Raw genomic sequence first — 23,666 nt, forward strand, 5'->3', positions numbered from 1 at the left:
TCAAATACACGGAAATAAGAGAAATCGCAGTCAGTGCTGCCACCAGGCGGCTGAAACAAATGATGACTGGAACAACATTATTACGTCAGGGAGATGTTTTTCATGAACTTAACACATGATGGCACTATTTACGTTTCTTTTTAGGCACTTCGGGCACCTTTTGAATAGAAATGTACTAGGGTTAGAACTGAACAACTGTAAAATAGTATATATATGTCTATCTAAATCTAAAATTGACAAGTATTCATATCTTATTGAATTGTATTGTATCGTGATGTATTTTATCATATATAATTTTCTATCCTATTGTATATATATATATATATATATATATATATATATATATATATATATATATATATATATATATATATATAAAATCCAGCAATAATGGGTAATGCACAAATATACACTAATCAGCCATGTGCTCTAACTGACAGGTGAAGAGGATAGATTTTCTGGAAAAAAAATTTATTTATGAATTATGAAAATGAATTTATTTGCAAATTATGGTGGAAAATAAGTATTTGATCAATAACAAAAGTTCATCTCAATACTTTGTTATATACTTTTTATTGGCATTGACAAAGATCAAACATTTTCTGTAAGTCTCTACAAGGTTTTTACACACTGTTGCTGGTAGTTTGGCCCATTACTCCATGCAGATCTCCTCTGAAGCAGTGATGTTTTGGGGCTGTCGCTGAGCAACACGGATTTTCAACTCCCTCCAAAGATTTTCTATGGGGTTGAGATCTGGAGACTGGCCGGGCCACTCCAGGACCTTAAAATGCTTCTTCCAAAGCCACTCCTTCGTTGCCTGGGCGGTGTGTTTGGGATCAATGTTATGCTGAAAGACCCAGCCATGTTTCATCTTCAATGCCCTTGCTGGTGGAAGGAGGTTTTCACTCCAAATCGCACGATACATGGCCCCATTCATTCTTTCCTTTACACGGATCAGTCGTCCTGGTCCCTTTGCAGAAAAACAGCCCTAAAGCATGATGTTTCCACCCCCATGCTTCACAGTATGTATGGTGTTCTTTGGATGCAACTCAGCATTCTTTCTCCTCCAAACACGACAAGTTGAGTTTCTACTAAGAAGTTCTATTTTGGTTTCATCTGACCATATGACATTCTCCCAATAATCTTCTTCTGGATCATCCAAATGCTTTTTAGCAAGCTTTAGACGGGCCCAGACATGTACTGGCCTAAGCAGGGGGACACATCTGGCACTGCAGGATTTGAGACCCTGGCGGCGTAGTGTGTTACTGATGGTAACCTTGGTCCCAGCTCTCTGTAGGTCATTCACTAAGTCCCCCCGTGTGGTTCTGGAATTTTTGTTCACTGTTCTTGTGATCATTTTGACCCCACGGGGTGAGATCTTGCGTGGAGCCCCAGATCGAGGGAGATTATCAGTGGTCTTGTATGTCTTCCATTTTCTAATAATTGCTCCCACAGTTGATTTCTTCACACCAAGCTGCTTACCTATTGCAGATTCAGTCTTCCCAGCCTGGTGCAGGTCTACAATTTTGTTTCTGGTGCCATTAATACAGGTAACAAGTGGAGGACAGAGGAGCCTCTTAAAGAAGTTACAGGTCTGTGAGAGCCAGAAATCTTGCTTTTTTGTAGGTGACCAAATACTTATTTTTCACCATAATTTGCAAATAAATTCTTCAAAAATCAGACAATGTGTTTTTCGGGGATTTTTTATTTTGTCTCTCAAAGTTGAAGTGTACCGGTGGGTGATAAGTAAAGTGTAGAGTACAGTAGATTTGTACAGTTGATGACTGTGTAATGCAGATTGAATTTATTCTGCAGTCTTATGTCCTGTGGAAATAAGACGTTGAGTGTGCTTGTCCCAGTTCAGCAGTATTCTATACTAGAAGGCAGTGGTTTTGAAAGAAATATGCAAACAGAACTAACAACAAATAACATATTGTGGTGCCTTCTGGCCAGTGTTTACATAAAAACCTTCCCAATAATTTTCCTTTTGTATAGACGGATGCATTAGATATCAATTCAGCCAAAAAAAAAAAAAAAAAAATTTTTTTTTTGATTGTCCAAACTCTCTTCATTGGACCAGCAAAAAAATAACATGATGTATGTTGCAGTGTGGTTTTGTAATAACCTTTTTATTATTAGTCATCGTATTTTTTCATCTGAGATGTTTTAAAATATTTATTTCATATTCATTAAATATTTTATTAATGCAGTTTCTACCTGATTCTTTTTTTTAGCAAAGTGATACATCCAAAAAAATAATACAAGTTCAATTAAAAACATTGTCAAAACAAATCCTAAATACTCAATAATCTTAGGCTCATTGTTGTGCGGACTCGCCACATGCATACATCCGATTGGTTACACCCATTTGTTTCCACCAATCACTGCTCTCTACATCGCCTAGTCATCAACTGCAGCGCGATCAGTGTTTAAAAAAAAAAAAAACAGGAAAAGTCAATGGGCTTCAATCGACACGTTAAAGGCGCCACCATCTTGAAGAGGGCAGATCGTCTCTCTGAGCTCACTGACCAAAACTAAGGAATATTAGATATCTTAAAACATTTGTTTACTTTTACTCTAGATTAAGCCTTTTTTAGATTTTCTTGTGAGTGATGAGGATGCCAGGATTAGAAATGAGTTTATTTGAGGGACAGTGCAGGTAGGATGTTTTGGAGACAAGGTGAGGGAGGCACGATTGAGATGGTTTGGACATGTGCAGAGGAGGGACATGGGGTATATCGGTATGAGAATGCTAAAGATGGAGCTACCAGGAAGGAGGAAAAGAGGAAGACCAAGAAGGTTTATGGATGTGGTGAGGGAGGACATGCAGGTAGTTGATTTGAAAGAGGCAGATGTAGAGGACAGGGGGGTAACGAAAACCTTAACATATTCAGCTCGAACTCCTGTCTTTTTAGTCAATGCCACTGTCTCTAAACCATACAACGTCACAGGTCCTATAAACTTTCCCTTCCACTCTTGCAGACACTCTTCTATCACAAATCACTACTGCCACACTTCTTCACCCACTCCACCCTGCCTGCACTCTTTTCTTCACTTCTCTAACACACTCTCCATTACTTTGCACTGTTGACCCCAGGTACCTAAACTCCTTCACCCTCTCCACCTCTTCTCCCTGCAACTGCACCACTCCACTGCTCTTCCTCTTATTCACACACATGTACTCTGTCTTACTCCTACTGACTTTCATTCCCATTCTCTCCAGCCTGTACCTTAAACTTCTCAACCTGCTCCCTACTCTCAACACAAATCAAAATGTCATCCGCAAACATCATAGTCCAAGGAGACTCCTGTCTGACCTCGTCCGTCAACCTGTCCATCACCACTGCAAACAGGAAAGGGCTCAGAGCCGATCCTTGATGCAGTCCAACCTCCACCTTAAACCAGTCTGTTGTTCCTACTGCACACTTCACTGCTGTCACACTGTCCTCATGCATGTCCTGCACCACCCTCACATTCTTCTCTGACACACCTGACTTCCTCATACAATACCACAACTCCTCTCTCAGCACCCTGTTGTACGCTTTCTCTAAATCCACAAACACACAATGCAACTCCTTCTGATTTATATACTTTTCCATCAACAACCGAAATAATTCCCTATGGACGTTTAATCCAACAGCCCTTTCCAATATGGCGGACTAGTAGACGTTTTCCAATATGGCGGACATTCTCTGACGCGTCATCGAGCCGTTGGCCACGCCCATACGAGTTCCATCGAAATCAGCTGTTAGCCGCTGTGCTAGCATTCCCCAGCTGCTGCTGCTGCTGACTGACTGACTGACCAGCAGCTCTCATCCGATGCTCACCTGCAAACACCTGGAGTTCAATTTCTAACAGTCTAATGTGCTAAAAGAGAAGGAAAGAGAGAAACCCCGAGAAGAAAAATGGATTTGTTCAGGCTGCTGAATGTAAACGAGCTGGCTGTAGCTCTGTCCAGGATGAACATGTTTCCGTATTTCGAAGTTGCACATTATATCGTGTCAGTGATGTCTTTACGGGAACAACCAGGTAAGAACAATGTATAAAATGTCTCTTTATCCACACACAGGACACTGACCATTAAATCCTCACCCCGAGCTGTAGACTGGGATTGAGTTACTCCTGTAACCTGAGCCCAGGATGAACTTTACACTTCACTTTATTTGACTTCTTTGCACGCGCCTGATTCCTGTTTACAGAGTTGTACAGACTCAGTAACCACAACCTGGAGGATCTACTCTCAAACCAAAGCTTTATATTATATATAAAATTAACATAGAACAACAATCTATTATTTTTACCTCCACCCTGATGTAATAACAGCGGTATGTTTCATCCTGTGTCCAGATGTTCATTATTAATCATTTACACATCAGTCTTCTTTGCTTTGCTTTGCATTAAATATTAAAAAATAATCCCTAATGCATAAAAAAAATCAAGTAAAATGGTTTTTCATTAAATTTATGATATCAGTAGTAGCAAAAAAAAGATCCACTGACCGAGCTTAAAAAGCTACAGATATTTCAACCCACCGCAAAATAGTTCACAATCATGGTAATATTTGATGATGATGATGATGATGATGTGTGGTAGTAAGTAAAATCAGATTTGTCTCCTTCTTCAAATACAACAGATTACCCATCTCCAGTGTTTATATTACACTGCCAGATCTGATGTCGAATCTGATCTCCTTATGTATTTTATAGATCTGATTTCCTTTGACTCTGGGCGTTTTACTGATATTTTGCAGTCTGGCACCTGAATTGAGTCCCACATTATACTTCCACGCTTTTGGTTGCTCTTTCTGTAGATACTTTCATTCGTCCTGGTAGGTGAAAAAGATGGGGGTTTTGTTTCTGGACCTAGCTGTGTGACACAGGGGGGTTTCGAACAGACAACCTTCTGATTAACTGCTTAAAGAATGTGTGTGTGTGTGTGTGTGTGTGTGTGTGTGTGTGTGTGTGTATGCTTTCTAAAAACCAATTAGTGCACTACAACAATGAGCCATTTTCTGATACAGCTTCCCTATTCAGTATAAATTCAGTATATTAGTATGCAATTATTTAATTATGCTGGGTGCATAAATATATATAAATATGCTCTTCATGATTTTCATGAAAAATCTACCTGATTTAGTGTTGCGTATATAAATATGTATTTGTATTGCCAGGCCGAACAACTTCAACAGTTTTGAACCAACAACAGAAAGTGTTAAATGCTGACTCTTGTCACACCAGTCTCTTTTCTCTCTCTCTCTCTCTCTCTCTCTCTCTCTCTCTCTCTCTCTCTCTCTCTCTCTCTCTCTCTCTCTCGGTATCACTTCATTAATCATCCTGTGCAGTGATGAATTGTATAAACTGTATTGTACAGTTCAGGCATTATATTACACTCTTTGCTTTCTCTCTATCTCTGTTTCTCACTCATTTCCTATCGCTCTGTGCTTACTTTGAAATTTTTTCTTATTTTTTTCATTTGAAGAGAGAAAATAGGAACAGTTTTTCTCCAATTGGGGTCTGTGAAGTGTAAGAGGTGATTGAAAAGAAAGGAAAAAACTCATTCTCACTCAAATTTCAATGTTATTATATTAAATATGGAGCTTTAATAGTTACTAGAGTGCAAAAAATGGTCGTTTGAATAAATCAAATAAATCAAACCCAAACTTCAATAACACCAAAACAAGTCTGAATGTTGACCGAATGAGTTCCGTTAGCTAAAACTCTATAAGAAAAGCTCTTATGCTTCAATAATTAGACATAATATTATAATAATAATAATGTATAATAATAATATAAATTGTATGTCTTTTAATAATGTTCATAAACTGTATCTGTACCACAGGGGGTCTTTTTGGGATACGTTGTTGATTATCTGCTCGTCCCAAATAAATGATAAGAGTAAAGACTCACTGCTGGACAGTGATGTGCACTAAGAGACAGTATTCCTTATTCTTTGTAGGCATTCAGGATACAAATCAAGAGTGTATGTAATAATCGAGTTAAAAATGCAAGTAATAAATGATGTCATTTTGTTGTTTATTAATACACTTTGTTTAGGTTTGGACTAAAAATGATTTTGTCAGAAATTTACAATCTCACACACACACACACACACACACACACACACACACACACACACACACACACACACCCTCCATTGGTGTTCTCAGATGACCATCAACATTTCCATGAAATTTGCATTGTAAAATGTGTGTGTGTTTCCAGAACACATTCACAGTTCAAACGTAGTATTTTATCCTTCCTAGAGTTTCGCAAACAGCAGCGAATATCACACACTAATATCATTTACATTTACATTTACATTTGCGGCATTTAGCAGACGCCCTTATCCAGAGCGACGTACAAACGTGCTTTAAATCTCTAGTAATGAATAAATCTACACTGGTACGCAAGATTACAAACTCAATATAACTATAACTTGAATTCTACAAACTTGGAAAGTGCTAATGTAGGTATTTTAGGAAGAGGTAGGTTTTCAGTCATCGCTTAAAGATAATCAGGGACTCTGCTGTACGGACATCTAGGGGAAGTTCATTCCACCACCTCGGTGCCAGAACAGAGAAGAGCCTTGAATTGTACTTACCTCTCATTCTGAGAGAAGGTGGTACCAATCAAGCAGTGCTGGAGGATCTCAGACAGCGTGGTGCAGTGCGAGATGTGATGAGGTCACTGAGGTGACCTCATCACATCTCGCACTGCACCACGCTATCAACTCCCATCATATTAGCAGAGGTTTCACACTGATATGAGAACAGTCCTGAGATGGAATTAATCAATCTACAGATACGTTGTGGACACAGAGCTGATCCTGGTTCTGTAAATATTGATCATTTTTTCACCCTTGATCATTCTAAAATGAGGAAATTCTTGACAGATTGAACTTCTTTTTTTTTCTTTGATGGAACTTCCTTTTTTTTGTTTTATTGTTATTTAAGCAATATAACACTTACAGTCGTGCCATCATACTCATTATCACTATAGCTGTGATTACGCTGTAGGAACAGGACTGCAGGAGACGGGCCGATATTGTGTACTACATGGTTACGAGGGTGCTGATTTTTAAAAATATTAAGTAATGTGTCTGCAGTTTTAGACACAGTATGGTCAAATAGTAAGGGGATTTTTGCTCCGACAGCAAAAATAGTAAGAATAAACAGCTGCAGTGGTGAGTGAATGCCTGTAGTAAAGAAATTGTCAGTCCTGGAAAGCTTCTTCTATCAAGTTTTACTAACTTTGTAAAAAACAAACACCGTAATTTCCGGACTATAAAGCGCACCCATATATAAGCCGCATATATATATATTATATATATATATATATAATTTTACAAATATTTTTACTTTTAACATAAATAAGCCGCACCTGTCTATAAGCCGCAGGTGTCTACACTAATGTACTTTACACAGGCTTTAACGAAAGACACGTTACACACGGTGTAACGGGTGAAATATGTTGCGCTTCCTTTAGGAGCATTTTTTTCTCACGATGCCGTGCAGCTCAGAACATAGGTGAGGTGTGTTTTTTCGTTTCCGTTCGGAAATTTCATTGGCCTAATGTTATAGGGTTCAGTTTGGCTTGAGGTTTGTGAAACAGGGAAAAAACCCAGGAAAAATTCATAAATTAGCCGCTTCGGTGTTTAAGCCGCGGGGTTCAAAACGTGGGAAAAAAGTAGCGGCTTATAGTCCGAAAAATATGGTAAGCTTTCCATAAAGATTCAGTGGACTTACATACAAAATGTACACAAATAATATGCTTCCGTGTGTGATCTAGTTATAAGTTTTAGTTAGAAAAGTTTAATACTAACAAATAAACCAGTGTATAGTGTTGTTAGTAGCAAAACAAATAAAAAAAAATGATATATGAGCTAAAATAACAAGACCTGTTACACGAACATTACAAATAGGACAAACCTGTGGATATATAAAATTGTATGTATGTGGTTAGAATTTAATAACTTCATTTGGAAAGCTTAATTTACATTTATGGCATTTTGACAGACACTTTTAACCAGAGCGACTTACAATGATCTCATTTATACAGCTGAGCAGGTGAGGGGTTAAGGGCCTTGCTCAGTTTAATAGTGCTGGGATTTAAAATGATCACAACAAAAACCAAAACAAACAAACAAACAAGCAAACAAAAAAAATAAAATATATTTATATATATATATATATATATATATATATATATATATATATATATATATATATATATATATATATGTATGTATATATAATTTTTTTTTTTTAATTTTTTTATATATATGTATATTAAAAATAGGGATGCACCGAATATTCGGCCACCGAAAATTTTCGGCCGAAAATGGCCCAAAAGTGCATTTTCGGTTTTCGGCCGAAAGATTTTGATCACCGAAAAAACACACCCGAAACAGTTTGTTGTGGTGACGCAAACAGAAACCGCGGCCCGCACGTGCCTGTCTAAAACAACATGTCTGCGGTGTGGACGTGTTTCAGTATATCTGAGAAAGACCCACAGATAGCGATCTGCAAAACATGTAATGCCAAAATTTCGTCTGCAAAAACTTTCTCCACGTCGGGTTTAATATGAAATCCAAACATCCCGACCGCTATACTGAATATCAGAGGAACGCAAACGCACAGAAATGCAAAACCCCTAAGAGCATGCGCACTCCGTCTGTGGTGGACGTTTTTGAAAAGGCAGGAAGTTTCCCAGTGAAAGTGTTGTATTGTTGTATCTTTAAGCAGTTGCACTTGTTCTGAATGCACTTTGTTTTTATGAAAGAACATATTTAATTGTACAACCTTTCAGCAGGACAGAGGGCCTGCACATTATTATTTAATGTACACATGAGTGCATTTAAGACTAAATTTTAATTTATTTTATCCTGTCCATTGTTGCAATGTGCTATAAATAAATATTTTCATAATTTGTAATTGATTAATTCTTTGAAACTTTAATATTAATTTATGCAATTGAAATGCCTTGATTTTAGTAAGGTTAGTACACAGTCATAGCCATTAATGCAATGCTAATAATAATTGGCATAATTTTCTTTCGGTGTTTCGGCCTTGCTTTCCTCCTTTTTCGGTTTTCGGTTTCGGCCAAGAATTTTCATTTCGGTGCATCCCTAATAAAAATAAAACATTTTAACAGCCACTATCCCACAGGATTCAGGAATACATTAGGAATTAGGATTAATAACAAATAAATTAAACATTTATTATTATTTATTATTTATTTAAAATTAATAAATAAACAAATGAATAAAATAAATGACTATATTCAAAGATTTCACAAAGTGACAGGTTTAAGGTGAATGGTCAGTGCAGATGACGGATTTCGGCAATAAAGAATGTAGGCCGTGTTTGGTAGAGAGGTCATGAGGATGTTTCCAGCATCGAACTAATAGCTTCTTTGCAGCACTTATGAATAAATAGCCAAGCTTTCTGGAAATTTTCACAGGAAATTGGAAAACGGGATTTAACAGTAAAAGAACTGGATCTTTGCAGAAAGTGAATCCTAGTGAACAGAACATCAAGTTCCACAGCCCAGAAAATTTGGACAGTCTCAGGGTAGATGCATCAAAGTGTCCAGGCTCCATGACCCCACTTCCCTACCTCATTTACTTTTATTATGTCCTGGAAAATCTTTACATTCTAATTGATTAGTTGCCAAAATTAGAATCGAACATTTTTCAGTTTCATTTAGAAATGTAAGAATAACACATGGAAAAGTTATATTACCATGTTATTTTCTCTTGTTCTCTATCAGATTTGTCAAGTTTTGTTTTGGTTCAGTCCAGTTATATAGTTATGAGTGTACAGTTATAAATGCTTTTCCAAATAATAATTCATTGAACCCAAATAAAAAGAAACGTAAGAATAAGACAGAGAAGCCGTGTGCTATCAGCAGGTAAAACCTGAAAAGAAAATCGACATGAATTGTCCTATAAACATTTAGAGGCTATTTCGTGTGTAATGTTTTTGACATTTTGTAAAGAGAGTATTTCTGTAAACAAACCATTAATTATATGTGTGTGTGAGTGTGTGAGTGTTTGTCAAAGTTGGAAGTTAATGGAAACACACTCACCCACTTTTCCATTAAAAGCATGAGCTGGAGTTTAACACCAAATATAGTCAGGATGTTCCGAGAGAACAGGACAGATTGTTTCCTCAGGGGGAAAAAGACGGATATGAGCTTTTAGTGCTCCTCTGCTGTGGCTGTGGTTTTATACACAGAACGAATCTGTCTAAATTATTAGTATAATAACACACCAGACACACAAAAAAATGGATAAATAGATGGAAATATATCACTTTTATAATTTTTTATCAAATCCACATAATACATTAGTTAATAAAAACAGATTTAGAGAAATAAAAAACTGAAAACAGACTGTTCTGAATGCATTGCACAATTCTATAAAACGACATTTTAGCTGGAAAAAAGTCATTGCGCAGTAACGTAAAAAAAAAAACACGTATAGACAATTTGTTTTTACTAACTAAAACAAAAGTGGTTATGATGCGGCGCTCTCACCGCTGCGGCCCGGGTTCGATCCCTGGTCAGGGAACCAATCCCAGCTATTAGGGTTGCACAAGCTTTAGTGCCGGTCCCAAGCCCGGATAAATGGGGAGGGTTATGTTAGTAAGGGCATCCAGCGTAAAAACGTGCCAAATCATTCATGCGGGTGGTCCACTGTGGCGACCCCTAACGGGAGAAGCCGAAAGAAAGTTTAACCAAAACAAAAAACACAATCCAATTTGCATATTTCCCAAGTGGTACATTTGTGCATGTGCATATATAAAAATGTTGTACTGTTAGGAAGCGATTGTTTAGGGTGAGAAAGAAACAAGGGAGCAGAGAGAGGTAGAAACATAAAACAGGATGAAAGAGGAGAACAGTAACCACATACCAGTGCTTTATTCTGAGCTAAAAATACAGTGCCACAGTACAATAACATTGTTTCAGAGAAGGTCAGGGTCAGAGCAGTAAGTTTTGTCCACCTGTCTTTCTTCTAGTTATAATACAGAGTGTTTGAGATGAAACTAGAATTTCACCTGATTAGTTTCCAGCTTTACACTCAGAAGCATAAGTGAGAATATAATATATAATAAAATAAAATATATAATAAAAGCTTCTCTTTTACTCAGTTAACTGCAAAAAAAGCATCACTTTAAATACTCACTTTTCAATAATGTTCAGTAAAAGCAGAATTGATGTGTATATTAAAGTAAAGAGATTTACTGTGCGAAATGTAGTCACCTGACTGTATAACCTCAAAGCTGATTGTCTGAAACAAATAAAAAGAAAGACACTTCCATTCAGATTCACAAGCCTGTTTGTGTGACATGGCATGTGTGTGTTTATTCTAGAATTATAATGAACAGTGTTTAGTGAGGGGTGTTTGTTTCTCATAAAACTGCAGGCAGGGTTTTTAACATGCCACTTGTGTGAGTGTTTAGATCAGTAATAGCGGCTTTTGTTCTTTTTTAATCTCTCTAATAGGAAACATAATATTCTAATCCTATTATTAAGAGATTAGAGGAGAGCAGAAGCAGCTGTGTGTTTCTATACACATAGTGGAATCCGAACACTGAGTCTGAACAGCAAATCTGAGCACAGCTGTGAAATTATTTTCTTTTTTCTTTTCTTGACAGACAGATGAGGGAATAATAGTTTCTATATTAAATGTGTACATGAACTAAATGTACCTGTCACAACATAAATTGTAAATACAAACTGTTAAATTGCATATTGTGCCATTCATTAAAAATTAAACAGTGCATTATTGGGATTACTGGAATCATATTAGTGGAATTAAGCACCCGATAAAAAAACGTTACATGGAAATGATCCACTTAAAAAAGGTAATGGCTTTCTGCTTTGTGCTGTGGAGTGAGTTTTATTCCACAGTGATGTTAAATTCTGGATTCTGATTCTGAAAAGTGCTCTATACGAGCTGTCAATTTACTAACACACACGGTAATCTGTGCTCGTAGTAGTACGTTATAATTTTTTATAGTAACAGATTCACAGGGACTTGTATAGTAAACTGTCCCCATAATCTAAGACTAATACAAAACACTTTAAAAGAAGTACGTCATGTAACTTTGGAGGTTTGTATACAGTTCCGCTGAGAAGTTTGTACATCCTGAACAATTGCCTGACCTGTGATCAAATCAAGTTTAAAAACATGATGACAAAAACTCAGTTAAACAAACGATACACCAAATATTGTAGTTCTTATATTATTTTTTAGGCTAATTTAATCCAGTACTAAAACTTGCCCTGTGTAAAAAAACGAAGTAACTGCCTCCTCAATTAACCAATTACCAAATAGACTTGATCAATGCTTTTAAACTGATTAGAAAAAAATGCTAAAATATCTGTCTGTAGAAGGTTACAAAGCCATTTCTAATGCTCATGGATTCCAGCGATCCACAGTAAGAACGATTATCTCCTAACAGAGAGAACTTGGAAGAGGGGGGAAATTTACCACAAGCTTCCCAGCTTACAAAAATTCCTCCAACAGGGTATTGATGACTGCAGACCTCAGATTTATTCAGCATTCACAAAAATATTATCTATGCATTTAGAGAGTTGCAAAAATAAAAAATAAAAATAGGCTTATCATGTTTGCCAAAAACACCCTGTGGATCGTCTGAGACGTGTTTTGACGTCTGAGTTTTGTCTTGTACTGGTGCTATGAGCATAAAGACACTCACTAGTAATACAAGTCTGTCAAGTTGTGTTGGTATCCAAAATGGAAAGCTGCTGTCTGAGATGATTACAGGAGACGTTTGTGTTGTTAGGAACCTGAGACAGGATTTGAGTCAGTTTGTATGTAGCTTCAGTCTGATATTGTTTATTGTTTGTTGTTTACAGGAGCGTTGGAAGTGTCCCGGCGCAGTCCGTTAGCCTGTTGGTTCAGTGCAATGCTGCACTGTTTTGGAGGAGCTGTTCTCTCTGGGGTCATCATGGCTGAAGCACCGGTTGAACCGCTGGCCAACAGCACCAACATCCTGCTCGCCTCATTAATGTGGTCAGTACACCAGTATAGAGATCTGCATGCCCTTTGACCTGACCCAACCATACCTTCTCTGTACTATTACATTTCACGGCTGAACCCAAATAAAACTCCAGTATGTTGCATATTAAGACAATCAGCAAACAAAACATTTAGAAACAGAAAATTGATTGAGAAACAGCAGCACCCGCAGCACACCAATTTCATTGCGTATAATGAAACACTGCTGTAATATCACAAATTCTTATTAAATTAAGGGGTAAAATTTTATTAGCTCAATTTATAAATTAAACATAATACTAATAATAAACAGTTTTAAATAAAATGCCTTAAATAATATATACAATAATATTTTTTAATATTTTATTAAAATTAGAAGAAATCTAATTAATGCAATACACTTTTATTATATTGATTTCCATTTAGTAATTGATTAAATTTGCTTAAAAAATTGTTTAAAAAAATTAAATAAATGGAAAAATGTAATTAAATATTTTATATTTGTTAGACCCCATTTGGGTAATACAGTGTGTGTAATACGCGTGTGTGTGTGTGTGTGTTTCATTAATATTAAATTTCTTCTAAGATATGTTTTACCTAACTGCTTTACTTATTTCAGCATACTTGTCAAACATATGTCTTCATTACTACCTTCATTCATTCGCCGTCTTTAACTGTAGATCTAGCATGCGTGTGTGTGTGTGTGTGTGTGTGTGTGTGCATCGTGAAAGCGATGATAGAGACGATATTGTGTTGTACTGCCCCCTGGTGGAGTGAGAGAGCGTTAAACATCACCTAAAAGTCTTTTCCAAGTCAATAATAAATAAAAAAATGTGTAAACAGGATATTCAGCAGCATTATTATGTTTAAAACTATTTTCCCCTTTTCGTTATTACTTTTGACATCATGACCTTTATTCAAAGCAGAGATCTTAAATGGGCTTTTAAAGGTTTTTATCATACATTACGAGACTAATTAGCAAAGTGAATCATTATCACTTCACAAAAGATAAAAGCTGAAAATGAAAAAAAAAAAACAAGATTTTACCTGCATCAGAGTCAAACCTATTATTATTTCTTATTCATTGTGGGTCTTGTATAGTAAAAAAAAGCAGGTATTTAACTTGTCATGTGTCACATTTGAAGTCTAGAATCTTTCTTTTGAATAGGAAGAAAATGTGTACGTCATTAGACTATTCAAATGCTTTTTTTTTTTTTTTTTTTTTTTTACATTTCATTATTTCAGTAGAGATGCAGAGATTTTTTTTTCTGCTTTTATATGAAAAATAATTACACACACGTGCGCACACACATTTTGCATGAGCGTTTACGATAATGCGGCGCAAATTACGCTAATGGATGATTAATTGACCACTTTCAGGACTCTGAGACAGAGATGGCCAATTAAGCAATTAGCCATGCTGCTGCCTAGTGCACGCGCGTGCGTGCGCGTGCGAGCGCGCGAGCATGCGCGTGCGTGCTTTTGAATCGAAAAACTCATGTTTTTTTCCCCTGTTCACAATCTCACATGACGCTAATTCACTGCACACCAAATATGGAAATTAATTGAGTATTAATTCATTATTTGCTTGCAAAAAGTGCTGAAGTGTCCAAATGCTTAATACTGTCCAAATGCTACAAATCATTTGGACAGTATTAAGACCTATTCACTTATTTATTTTATTATTGTTACATTTTGCTACATTGCAGCCTTTATAATAATTGTAATGTTAAGGCCGTTTTGCTCTTGGGAACCTTCAGTGCAGAAATGAAGGGGTTTGATTCCAAATGCACTGTATATAGCAGACTGTATTAGATTTTGTCACTGAGCTGACGATCATACAAAATGTAGGAAACTGCTTGTGCTGATAAAGAACATGCTGATTTTACTCTCTTGTGTCCCGGCTCACTCACCCACACTCTACACTGAGGCTGTGTGGGAAACAATCTTCACCTTGGAACCAGACCAGAGAGCATTAGTCCTGGCTGGAATGTACGGATTGACAGTCATTTGATGTTTGCAAGAGAAAGCATTAACAAGACTATTCTTTTATTAAATGTAGTGTGAACAAAAACCCAAAAAGTTTCACATTGAACACTTACTTCTATCTACAGTTACTGATTGCTTTTTTTTTGTCCTATCACAGCCTAAAGTCTTTGAGTCTCTGTCCTTATGTGTCTCTAGGTACGTGGTGTTTTATTGTCCTCAGGATATGGTATACTCCTGCGCCACCATTCTGCCCATCCGATTAGTCCTCACAGCTATGAAGGAAGTGACACGTACATGGAAGGTTTTGGGCGGAGTTACACAGGCAAGCAAGAAGTATAAAGACAGCCTGTTTGTTATGATCGCTGTGGGCTGGACCAAAGGTAAGACACACAGACAAGACAGAAAATGTTGAAGAACACAAGCTGTCTGAAACCACATCCTTTTTACTCCATGCTATCAAACTGTCATACTGTATTATGATGTTTGTAGACACCAGGAATTATGGATCTATTTCAGACCATTTGATGCAATTAATTTTTTTCATTTTTAATCTCTGTGCTCCCTGAAATGATGAGAAAATGAACAAAGATGCTCTCTCTCTCTCTCTCTCTCTCTCTCTCTCTCTCTCTGTAGGTGCAGGTGGAGGCTTGATGAGTAATTTTGAGCAGCTAGTTCGAGGTATTTGGAAACCTGAAACCAACGAGCTGTTGAAGATGACATAGTGAGTTATAGACCTTCCGGAACCCTCTGTAATGAGAAATAAACATGTTGTAAACGTGTGATATTACCTGCTGGACGGGTCGCCTCAATCTGTCTTTATTATTGACCTGAAAGCTCATTTTTCCTTTATGCTTTGGCCTATATACAACTCTGTGACCTGTGTGCATCTATGTGTGTTACAGCCCCACAAAGGTGACTCTGATTGGCTCAGTACTGTTCTCTCTGCAGCAGTGTCAGTACCTCCCCATGAACAGGCCGCAGCTGATGCTTCTTTACACCACCTTCATTGTCATCAACAAGGTGACATCATTAACTCTCATTTACAACCTGTACCCTGCACATTATGTAGCGCGCGCACACACACACACACACACACACACACACACACACACACTTTTCCATACAGACACTACAACTCTTAAACTTCTTAAACTTTTAAACTAAACTAACTGCCTATAAGATGAACATTTTCTTCATAAATTTGAAGCTACCGGATACAGAAGTCTGCTAGTCTGATTAATTGCCTTAAACCCAGTCACTAAATTTTTGTGGAGAGTCTGCAGAGTCACACTTGACATATTCTTTCCCATTTTCCATTTTGGTAAATGTACAGTTGTGTAGATGTTGGTCCCTGTTCAGTTGTGTAGATGTTGGTCCCTGTTCAGTTGTGTAGATGTTGGTCCATGCTCAGTTGTGTAGATGTTGGTCCATGCTCAGTTGTGTAGATGTTGGTCCATGCTCAGTTGTGTAGATGTTGGTCCATGCTCAGTTGTGTAGATGTTGGTCCCTGTTCAGTTGTGTAGATGTTGGTCCCGGTTCAGTTGTATAGATGTTGGTCCCTGGTCAGTTGTGTAGATGTTGGTCCCGGTTCAGTTGTGTAGATGTTGGTCCCTGTTCAGTTGTGTAGATGTTGGTCCATGCTTAGTTGTGTAGATGTTGGTCCATGCTCAGTTGTGTAGATGTTGGTCCATGCTCAGTTGTGTAGATGTTGGTCCATGCTCAGTTGTGTAGATGTTGGTCCCTGTTCAGTTGTGTAGATGTTGGTCCATGCTCAGTTGTGTAGATGTTGGTCCCGGTTCAGTTGTATAGATGTTGGTCCCTGGTCAGTTGTATAAATGTTGGTCCATGCTCAGTTGTATAAATGTTGGTCCATGCTCAGTTGTGTGGATGCTGGTCCCTGTTCAGTTGTGTGGATGCTGGTCCCTGTTCAGTTGTGTAGATGTTGGTCCCTGTTCAGTTGTGTAGATGCTGGTCCCTGTTCAGTTGTGTAGATGCTGGTCCCTGTTCAGTTGTGTAGATGTTCGTTTTTATTTATTTATTTATTTATTTATTCGTTTTTATTCGTCCCTGTACAGTTGTATAGATGTTGGTCCCTGTTCAGTTGTGTTGATGCTGGTGCCTGTTCAGTTGTGTAGATGTTGGTTACTGTTGAGTTGTGTAGATGTTCATTTTTATTTATTTATTTATTCGTTTTTATTCGTCCCTGTTCAGTTGTGTAGATGTTGGTCCCTGTTCAGTTGTGTAGATGTTGGTCCCTGTACATCTGTGTAAATGTCGGCCCCTGTTGAGTTGTGTAAATGTTGGTCCCTGTACAGTTGTGCAGATGTCGGTTACTGTTGAGTTGTGTAGATGTTTGTTTTATTTATTTATTTGTTTGTTTGTTTGTTTGTTTGTTTTTATTCGTCCCTGTACAGTTGTGTAGCTGTCGGTCCCTGTACAGCTGTGTAGATGTTGTCCCTGTACAGCTGTGTAGATGCTGGTCCCTGTTGAGTTGTGTAAATGCTGGTCCCTGTACAGTTGTGTTGATGTCGGTCCCCGTACAGTTGTGTAGATGTTGGTTACTGTTGAGTTGTGTAGATGTTGGTTTTTATTTATTTATTTATTCGTTTTTATTCGTCCCTGTACAGTTGTGTAGATGTTGGTCCCTGTACAGTTGTGTAGATGTCGGTCCCTGTACAGTTGTGTAGATGTCGGTCCCTGTACAGTTGTGTAGATGTCGGTTACTGTTCAGTTGTGTAGATGTGGGTCCCTGTACAGTTGTGTAGGTGTGGGTCCCTGTACAGCTGTGTAGATGCTGGTCCCTGTACAGTTGTGTAGATGCTGGTCCCTGTACAGTTGTGTAGATGCTGGTCCCTGCACAGTTGTGTAGATGTTGGTCCCTGTACAGTTGTGTAGATGTTGGTCCCTGTACAGTTGTGTAGATGCTGGTCCCTGTACAGTTGTGTAGATGTCGGTTACTGTTCAGTTGTGTAGATGTTGGTCCCTGTACAGTTGTGTAGATGTTGGTCCCTGTACAGTTGTGTAGATGTTGGTCCCTGTACAGTTGTGTAGATGCTGGTCCCTGTACAGTTGTGTAGATGTCGGTTACTGTTCAGTTGTGTAGATGTTGGTCCCTGTACAGTTGTGTAGATGCTGGTCCCTGTACAGTTGTGTAGATGCTGGTCCCTGTACAGTTGTGTAGATGTTCATGGCAGGTTTTCTCTTCATTGTGCTACATGATTGTTATTAAACCTGATTGCGTCATTAACTGCAGGATGATGATCCGCTAATGACCTGCCGTCTCGTATTTTATTCCTCTTCATCCCATCTGATCGGGTGCTGTAGCAGCATCGCTCTTTCCGTTTTCACTTGTCTTTTGCCTCATCATTTCCTTTAATTGCATCACTTCTGTTCATCCTGCACACTCAAGATGCTGTTAGCTCACCTTTCTCTCCTCGCTCCTGCTATTTATACACTATCGTCTCACTGTTAGCCGCGAAACCTGTGACCTGTGCGTCCTCTTCTCCCATCTACACACCTTCCCCATACCCCATACAACATCTATACACCTTTTACACACGTATGCACAAATTCTATACATGTTTACACAAATTCTGCACACCTTTACACTTCTATGTACCTTTACACACCTTTTGAAACACACCTTCTGCACAAATGTTCACACTTTTACACCTTTACTCAAATTCACACGTGTACACACATTCTAAAAATCATACACACCTTCAACACTCCTTTTACACATCCTTACACACCTTTACACCATTTCTATACACATTCTAACCTTTACACACCAGCTGTACACCTTTACACACCTTTTAGGCACCTTTACACTAATGTACACAAGTACACACTGACAGCTACTTCTACATGACTTCAACATTTTTACACACAAATTTTTCACACATATACTCACCATTTTTATTCATTTACACACTTTCTAAACCTGCAAATTTACTACACTATTACATCTACTTTCTTTTCAAAACATTCTACACACCCGTACACATATTCTCTGCATCTTTACACGTTTCATGTTTTCTTCGTACCTTTACACAACCTCTAGAAACCAATTACACACTTTTACTACTCCTTCTATACATTACCTGTGCAATACATTCAGTATGTAATAAAATGCAGAATATTTATTTATTTATTTACTTTACAGCTTCTGCTCTTCTTCTTCTTCTGGCTGCTCCCATTAGGGGTCACCACAGCGGATCACCCTGTCCGCTACATCTGCCTCTTTCAAACAAGCTACCTGCATGTCTTCCCTCACCACATCCATAACCCTCCTCTTTGGTCTTCCTCTTTTCCTCTTTCCTACCGATATGCCCCATGTCCCTTCTCTGCACATGTCCAAACCATCTCAATCGGGCCTCTCTCACTTTGTCTCCAAAACGTCCTACATGCGCTGTCCCTCTTATAAACTCATTTCTAATCCTGTCCATCGTCGTCACTCCCAACAAAAACCTCAACATCTTCAGCTCTGCCACCTCCAGCTCCACCTCCTGTCTTTTACTTCTCTAACACATTGTCCATTACTTTGCACTGTTGACCCCAGGTACCTGAACTCCTCCACCTTCTCCACCCCTTCTCCCTGCAACCGCACCACTCCACTGCCCTCCCTCTCATTCACACACATGTACTCTGTCTTACTCCTACTGACTTTTATTCCCCTTCTCTCCAGCGTGTACCTCCACCTCTCCAGGCTCTTCTCAACCTGCTCACTACTCTCACAAATCATAATATCATCCGCAAACCTCATAGTCCATGGAGACTCCTGTCTGACTTCGTCCGTCAACCTGTCCATCACCACTGCAAACAGGAAAGGGCTCAGAGCTGATTCTTGATGCAGTCCAACCTCCACCTTGAACCAGTCTGTCGTTCCTACTGCCCACTTTACTGCTGTTACACGGTCCTCGTACATGTCTTGCACGTACATGTCCTGCACCTGCTGCTCTCACTTCCTCCTTACTAATCCTATCCACTTCCTATTTCACCATCTCCACACCATCCAACCTTCTCTCTCTCTCTCATTTTCTTCGTTCATCAGCTGCTCAAAATACTTCCTCCATCTTCTCAACACACTCTCCTCACTAGTCAACACATTTCCATCTCCGCCCTTTATTGCTCTAACTTGCAGCACATCCTTCCCACCTTGGTCCCTCTGCCTGGCCAATCGGTTTAAACTCTTTTCTCCTTCCTTAGTGTCCAACTTTTCATTCAGCTCCTCATATGCCTTTTCCTTGGCTTTCGCCACATCCCTCTTAACCTATTGCTGCAACCTCCTGTACTCCTGCCTACTTTTCTCATCTCTCCGGTACCCTTTTGGCTAACGATACCTGTGGCGGTCGTTGCTAACCCGGGCCTCGACCGATCCGTAGTGAAATTCTGGTTCATGATCCACATATTTGATTTGGCACGTTTTACGCTGGATACCCTTCCTAACGCAACACTCCCCATTTATCCGGGCTTGGGATTGGCACTAAGAGTGCACTGGCTTGTGCAACCATAATGGCTGGGTTTTACAGCTTCTGCTATATGGTGATAATAATAATAATAATAGTAATAATTTCTTTGTGTTACAGACAAGGATGATGCTACTGGGTTCCTCTTTCTCTCTGCTCATTTGGATTGAATCTACACTGTATGAGGTGCTGTTTGCACGACCTTTGACCTGCTCTCCTCTGACCAATCAGACCCACTCCCACATCACTTCTTCTTGCTCCAGCTCAGAGGCCAAAAGCACTTCGTGTGTCAAAAATGGCTCACCACTTCCACAAGAAGAATGTAAGGTCTCCGAGAAGGACAAGAAAAAAACTGAATAAATCTTTAGCTTCTTTTTTTTTTTTTTCTCTCCGCACAACTGTGATCTTTTCTATCAAATACTTCCACTTTTGCATGTGGGTAAAAATGGAGAAAATGAATTTATTCCTTCATGTAGCAGTAGAATTATTTTTATTTCAAGGTTTTGCTCGAACTTTCATATCACATTACTTCTGAATATATTAGACAAAAAAAATTTATGAATTATTTCCAGAACTTTTATCTGTATATTTGCTGTTGAACTGTAAATATTTCTAGTATAATTTTATAAACCAAATATATTTTCACAATTATATTTGATATGTATATTGTATGATTATGCAGATGTGAAATGCTCTGTCTGCTCAACTGCATTCCTGAGTTAATTTAACTGAAAATATACTGCAAATTTTATTACAATTGTGTGCTATTGTGCATTTTTGTTTCACACAATTTCACCCATAGACCAGTCATTCATCAAATACAGCAGTGTAAAAAACTTTAAAAAATTGTCACTATAATAACTGATTCATATTCTAATTTTCACAAGGTTAAAACTATGTGGATGAAATTATAATTTCTTCCTCGTTTTGAATCTATTTATTAAAGAATAGAGCTGCTTTTCTGTAAAACTATCAATCAAATAGTTTAAATAATAAATTATTATAAAAACTCCCCAATCTAACCCCAAAACATTGTTGTATTGTCAATAAGGACTCTACAGTAGATTTGTATCGTTCCATGAGAAATCGCGTGTGTGTGTGTGTGTGTGTGTGTGTGTGTGTTTTGTCCACTAGAGGGAGTTGTTTTATCCTCAGTGGTTTAACCCCCCTCCCAGAGGAATGGTATGAGCCAAACGCACAGAGTGACACAACGGCCGTCAAAATAGACACAAAGAGCGCGTGCACGCACGCACCCACACTCTCTCTCGCGCGCGCGCACGCACGCACGCACACACACACACACACACACACACACGCTGACCATTCAGAACTGTCGTTGTCTCTCACACATATAAGCGCCACTGAGACGAGCATTAAATCATTTGTATATAACAAATGGCAACATATATAAGACTTTTAGTAATCATAAAGTGCGCGCGAGTTAAGAGAGAGAGAGAGAGAGAGAGAGAGAAAGAAAGAAAGGAAGAAAGATGACATTATTATGACAGCACTGACGACTGATTCAAGTGTAGCTTTTTTTGCTTTGAAGAAGTAACACACTGAGAATCTATCTATCTATCTATCTATCTATCTATCTATCTATCTATCTATCTATCTATCTATCTATCTATCTATCTATCCATCCATCCATCCATCCATCCATCCATCCATCCATCCATCCATCCATCCATCCATCCATCCATCCATCCATCCATCCATCCATCCATCTAAACATCTAAACATCTAAACTTCTGAATGTTCCAGTGAGCACTGTTGGGGCCATAATCCAGAAGTGGAAAGAACGTCATTTTAGAATAAAAACTGGCCATGACCAGGTGTTTTCTCTCAAGATTTCGGACACCCAAAAACACCATACCAACAAAGTTTGGAGGTGAGAAAATCATGGTGTGGGGGTGTTTTTTAGCACATGGTACTGGCAAACTTCATATATAATTGAAGGAAGAATGAAAAGAAAAATGTACTGAAACATTATTGATAATAATCTGCTGCCATCTACCAGGATGATGAAGATGACACAAGGGTGCAGCAAGACAATGATCCAAAACACACCTGAGCAATGCATGCAACTAGTTTCTCCATACTGGAGTTGTCTTGAAGCTGGCATTACCAACAAAGGTTTTGTACATACTTATCAAACTTGTCAAATATATAAGAGCTTTCCTGAAAAAGCAATGTAAGGAGGCATTTGTTGATAGAACCTTTCCAAATATGCAAGTGGCCCATTTCACAGAGGCTAATGCACTCCCATACCATTAGAGATGTGACTTTTTGAAGCTCTGATTACAAAGCAAATGGTCCCTCTTCTTATTAGTCCATGGTTTCCAAAAAGAAATTAAAATTTCGATACGTCTGACCACAGAACAGTTGTCCACTTTGCCCTGGAGAGGATGGCTGGGTTTCTGGATCATGTTCACACATTCTTTGCATGTACATTGCTTCTTTTTTGTATGAATGCAGTTTAACCTTTTGTAATCACAGACAGTGATTTCTGGAGGTGTTCATGAGCCCATGTTGTGATTTCCATTACAGAATCATGACTGTTTTAAATGCAGTTCTGCCTGAGGTCCCATCATCTTACTGACCTTTTGTCAATTATCTTCATTAGCTTCAAAATGTTTCTCAAACAGTTTAATGCTAACAATGCTTACTTTTCTGAAACTTTTGTTGCCCCATCTAAACTTTTTAAACATGTGTTGCAGCCATCTTCTTCTTCTTCTCCCATTAGGGGTTGCCACAGCGAATCATCCGTCTCGTTACCCCCCTGTCTTCTACATCTGCCTCTTTCAAACCAACTACCTGCATGTCTTCCCTCACCACATCCATAAATCGCCTCCTTGGTCTTCCTCTTTTCCTTTTTCCTGATGGCTCCATCCTCAGCATTCTCCTACCGATATACCCCACATCCCTCCTCTGCACATGTCCAAACCATCTCAATCTCCCTCACCTTGTCTCCAAAACGTCCTACATGCGCTGTCCCTCTAATAAACTCATTTCTAATCCTGTCCATCCTCATCACTCCCAACGAAAACCTTAACATCTTCAGCTCTGCTACCTCCAGCTCCACCTCCTGTCTTTTACTCAATGCCACTGTCTCTAATCCATACAACAGAGCAGGTCTCACCACAGTCCTATAAACTTTCCCTTTCACTCTTGCAGACG

At 38.5% G+C, this 23,666-nt stretch overlaps 1 protein-coding gene across 1 annotated transcript; it reads left to right on the plus strand.

The window, feature by feature from the left end:
* The first annotated feature begins 3,734 nt into the window (after nucleotides 1-3,734).
* Nucleotides 3,735-21,243, plus strand: tmem38b (transmembrane protein 38B). The gene is made up of 6 exons (XM_046867082.1): nucleotides 3,735-4,029; nucleotides 12,888-13,044; nucleotides 15,214-15,398; nucleotides 15,652-15,739; nucleotides 15,921-16,038; nucleotides 20,607-21,243. The coding sequence occupies exons 1-6, from the start codon at nucleotides 3,906-3,908 to the stop codon at nucleotides 20,844-20,846; spliced, it is 912 nt and encodes a 303-aa protein (XP_046723038.1). The 5' UTR covers nucleotides 3,735-3,905; the 3' UTR covers nucleotides 20,847-21,243.
* The last annotated feature ends 2,423 nt before the right edge of the window (nucleotides 21,244-23,666 follow it).

The sequence above is a fragment of the Silurus meridionalis genome, chromosome 15 (assembly GCF_014805685.1).
Source record: "Silurus meridionalis isolate SWU-2019-XX chromosome 15, ASM1480568v1, whole genome shotgun sequence".
Lineage (NCBI taxonomy): Eukaryota > Metazoa > Chordata > Actinopteri > Siluriformes > Siluridae > Silurus > Silurus meridionalis.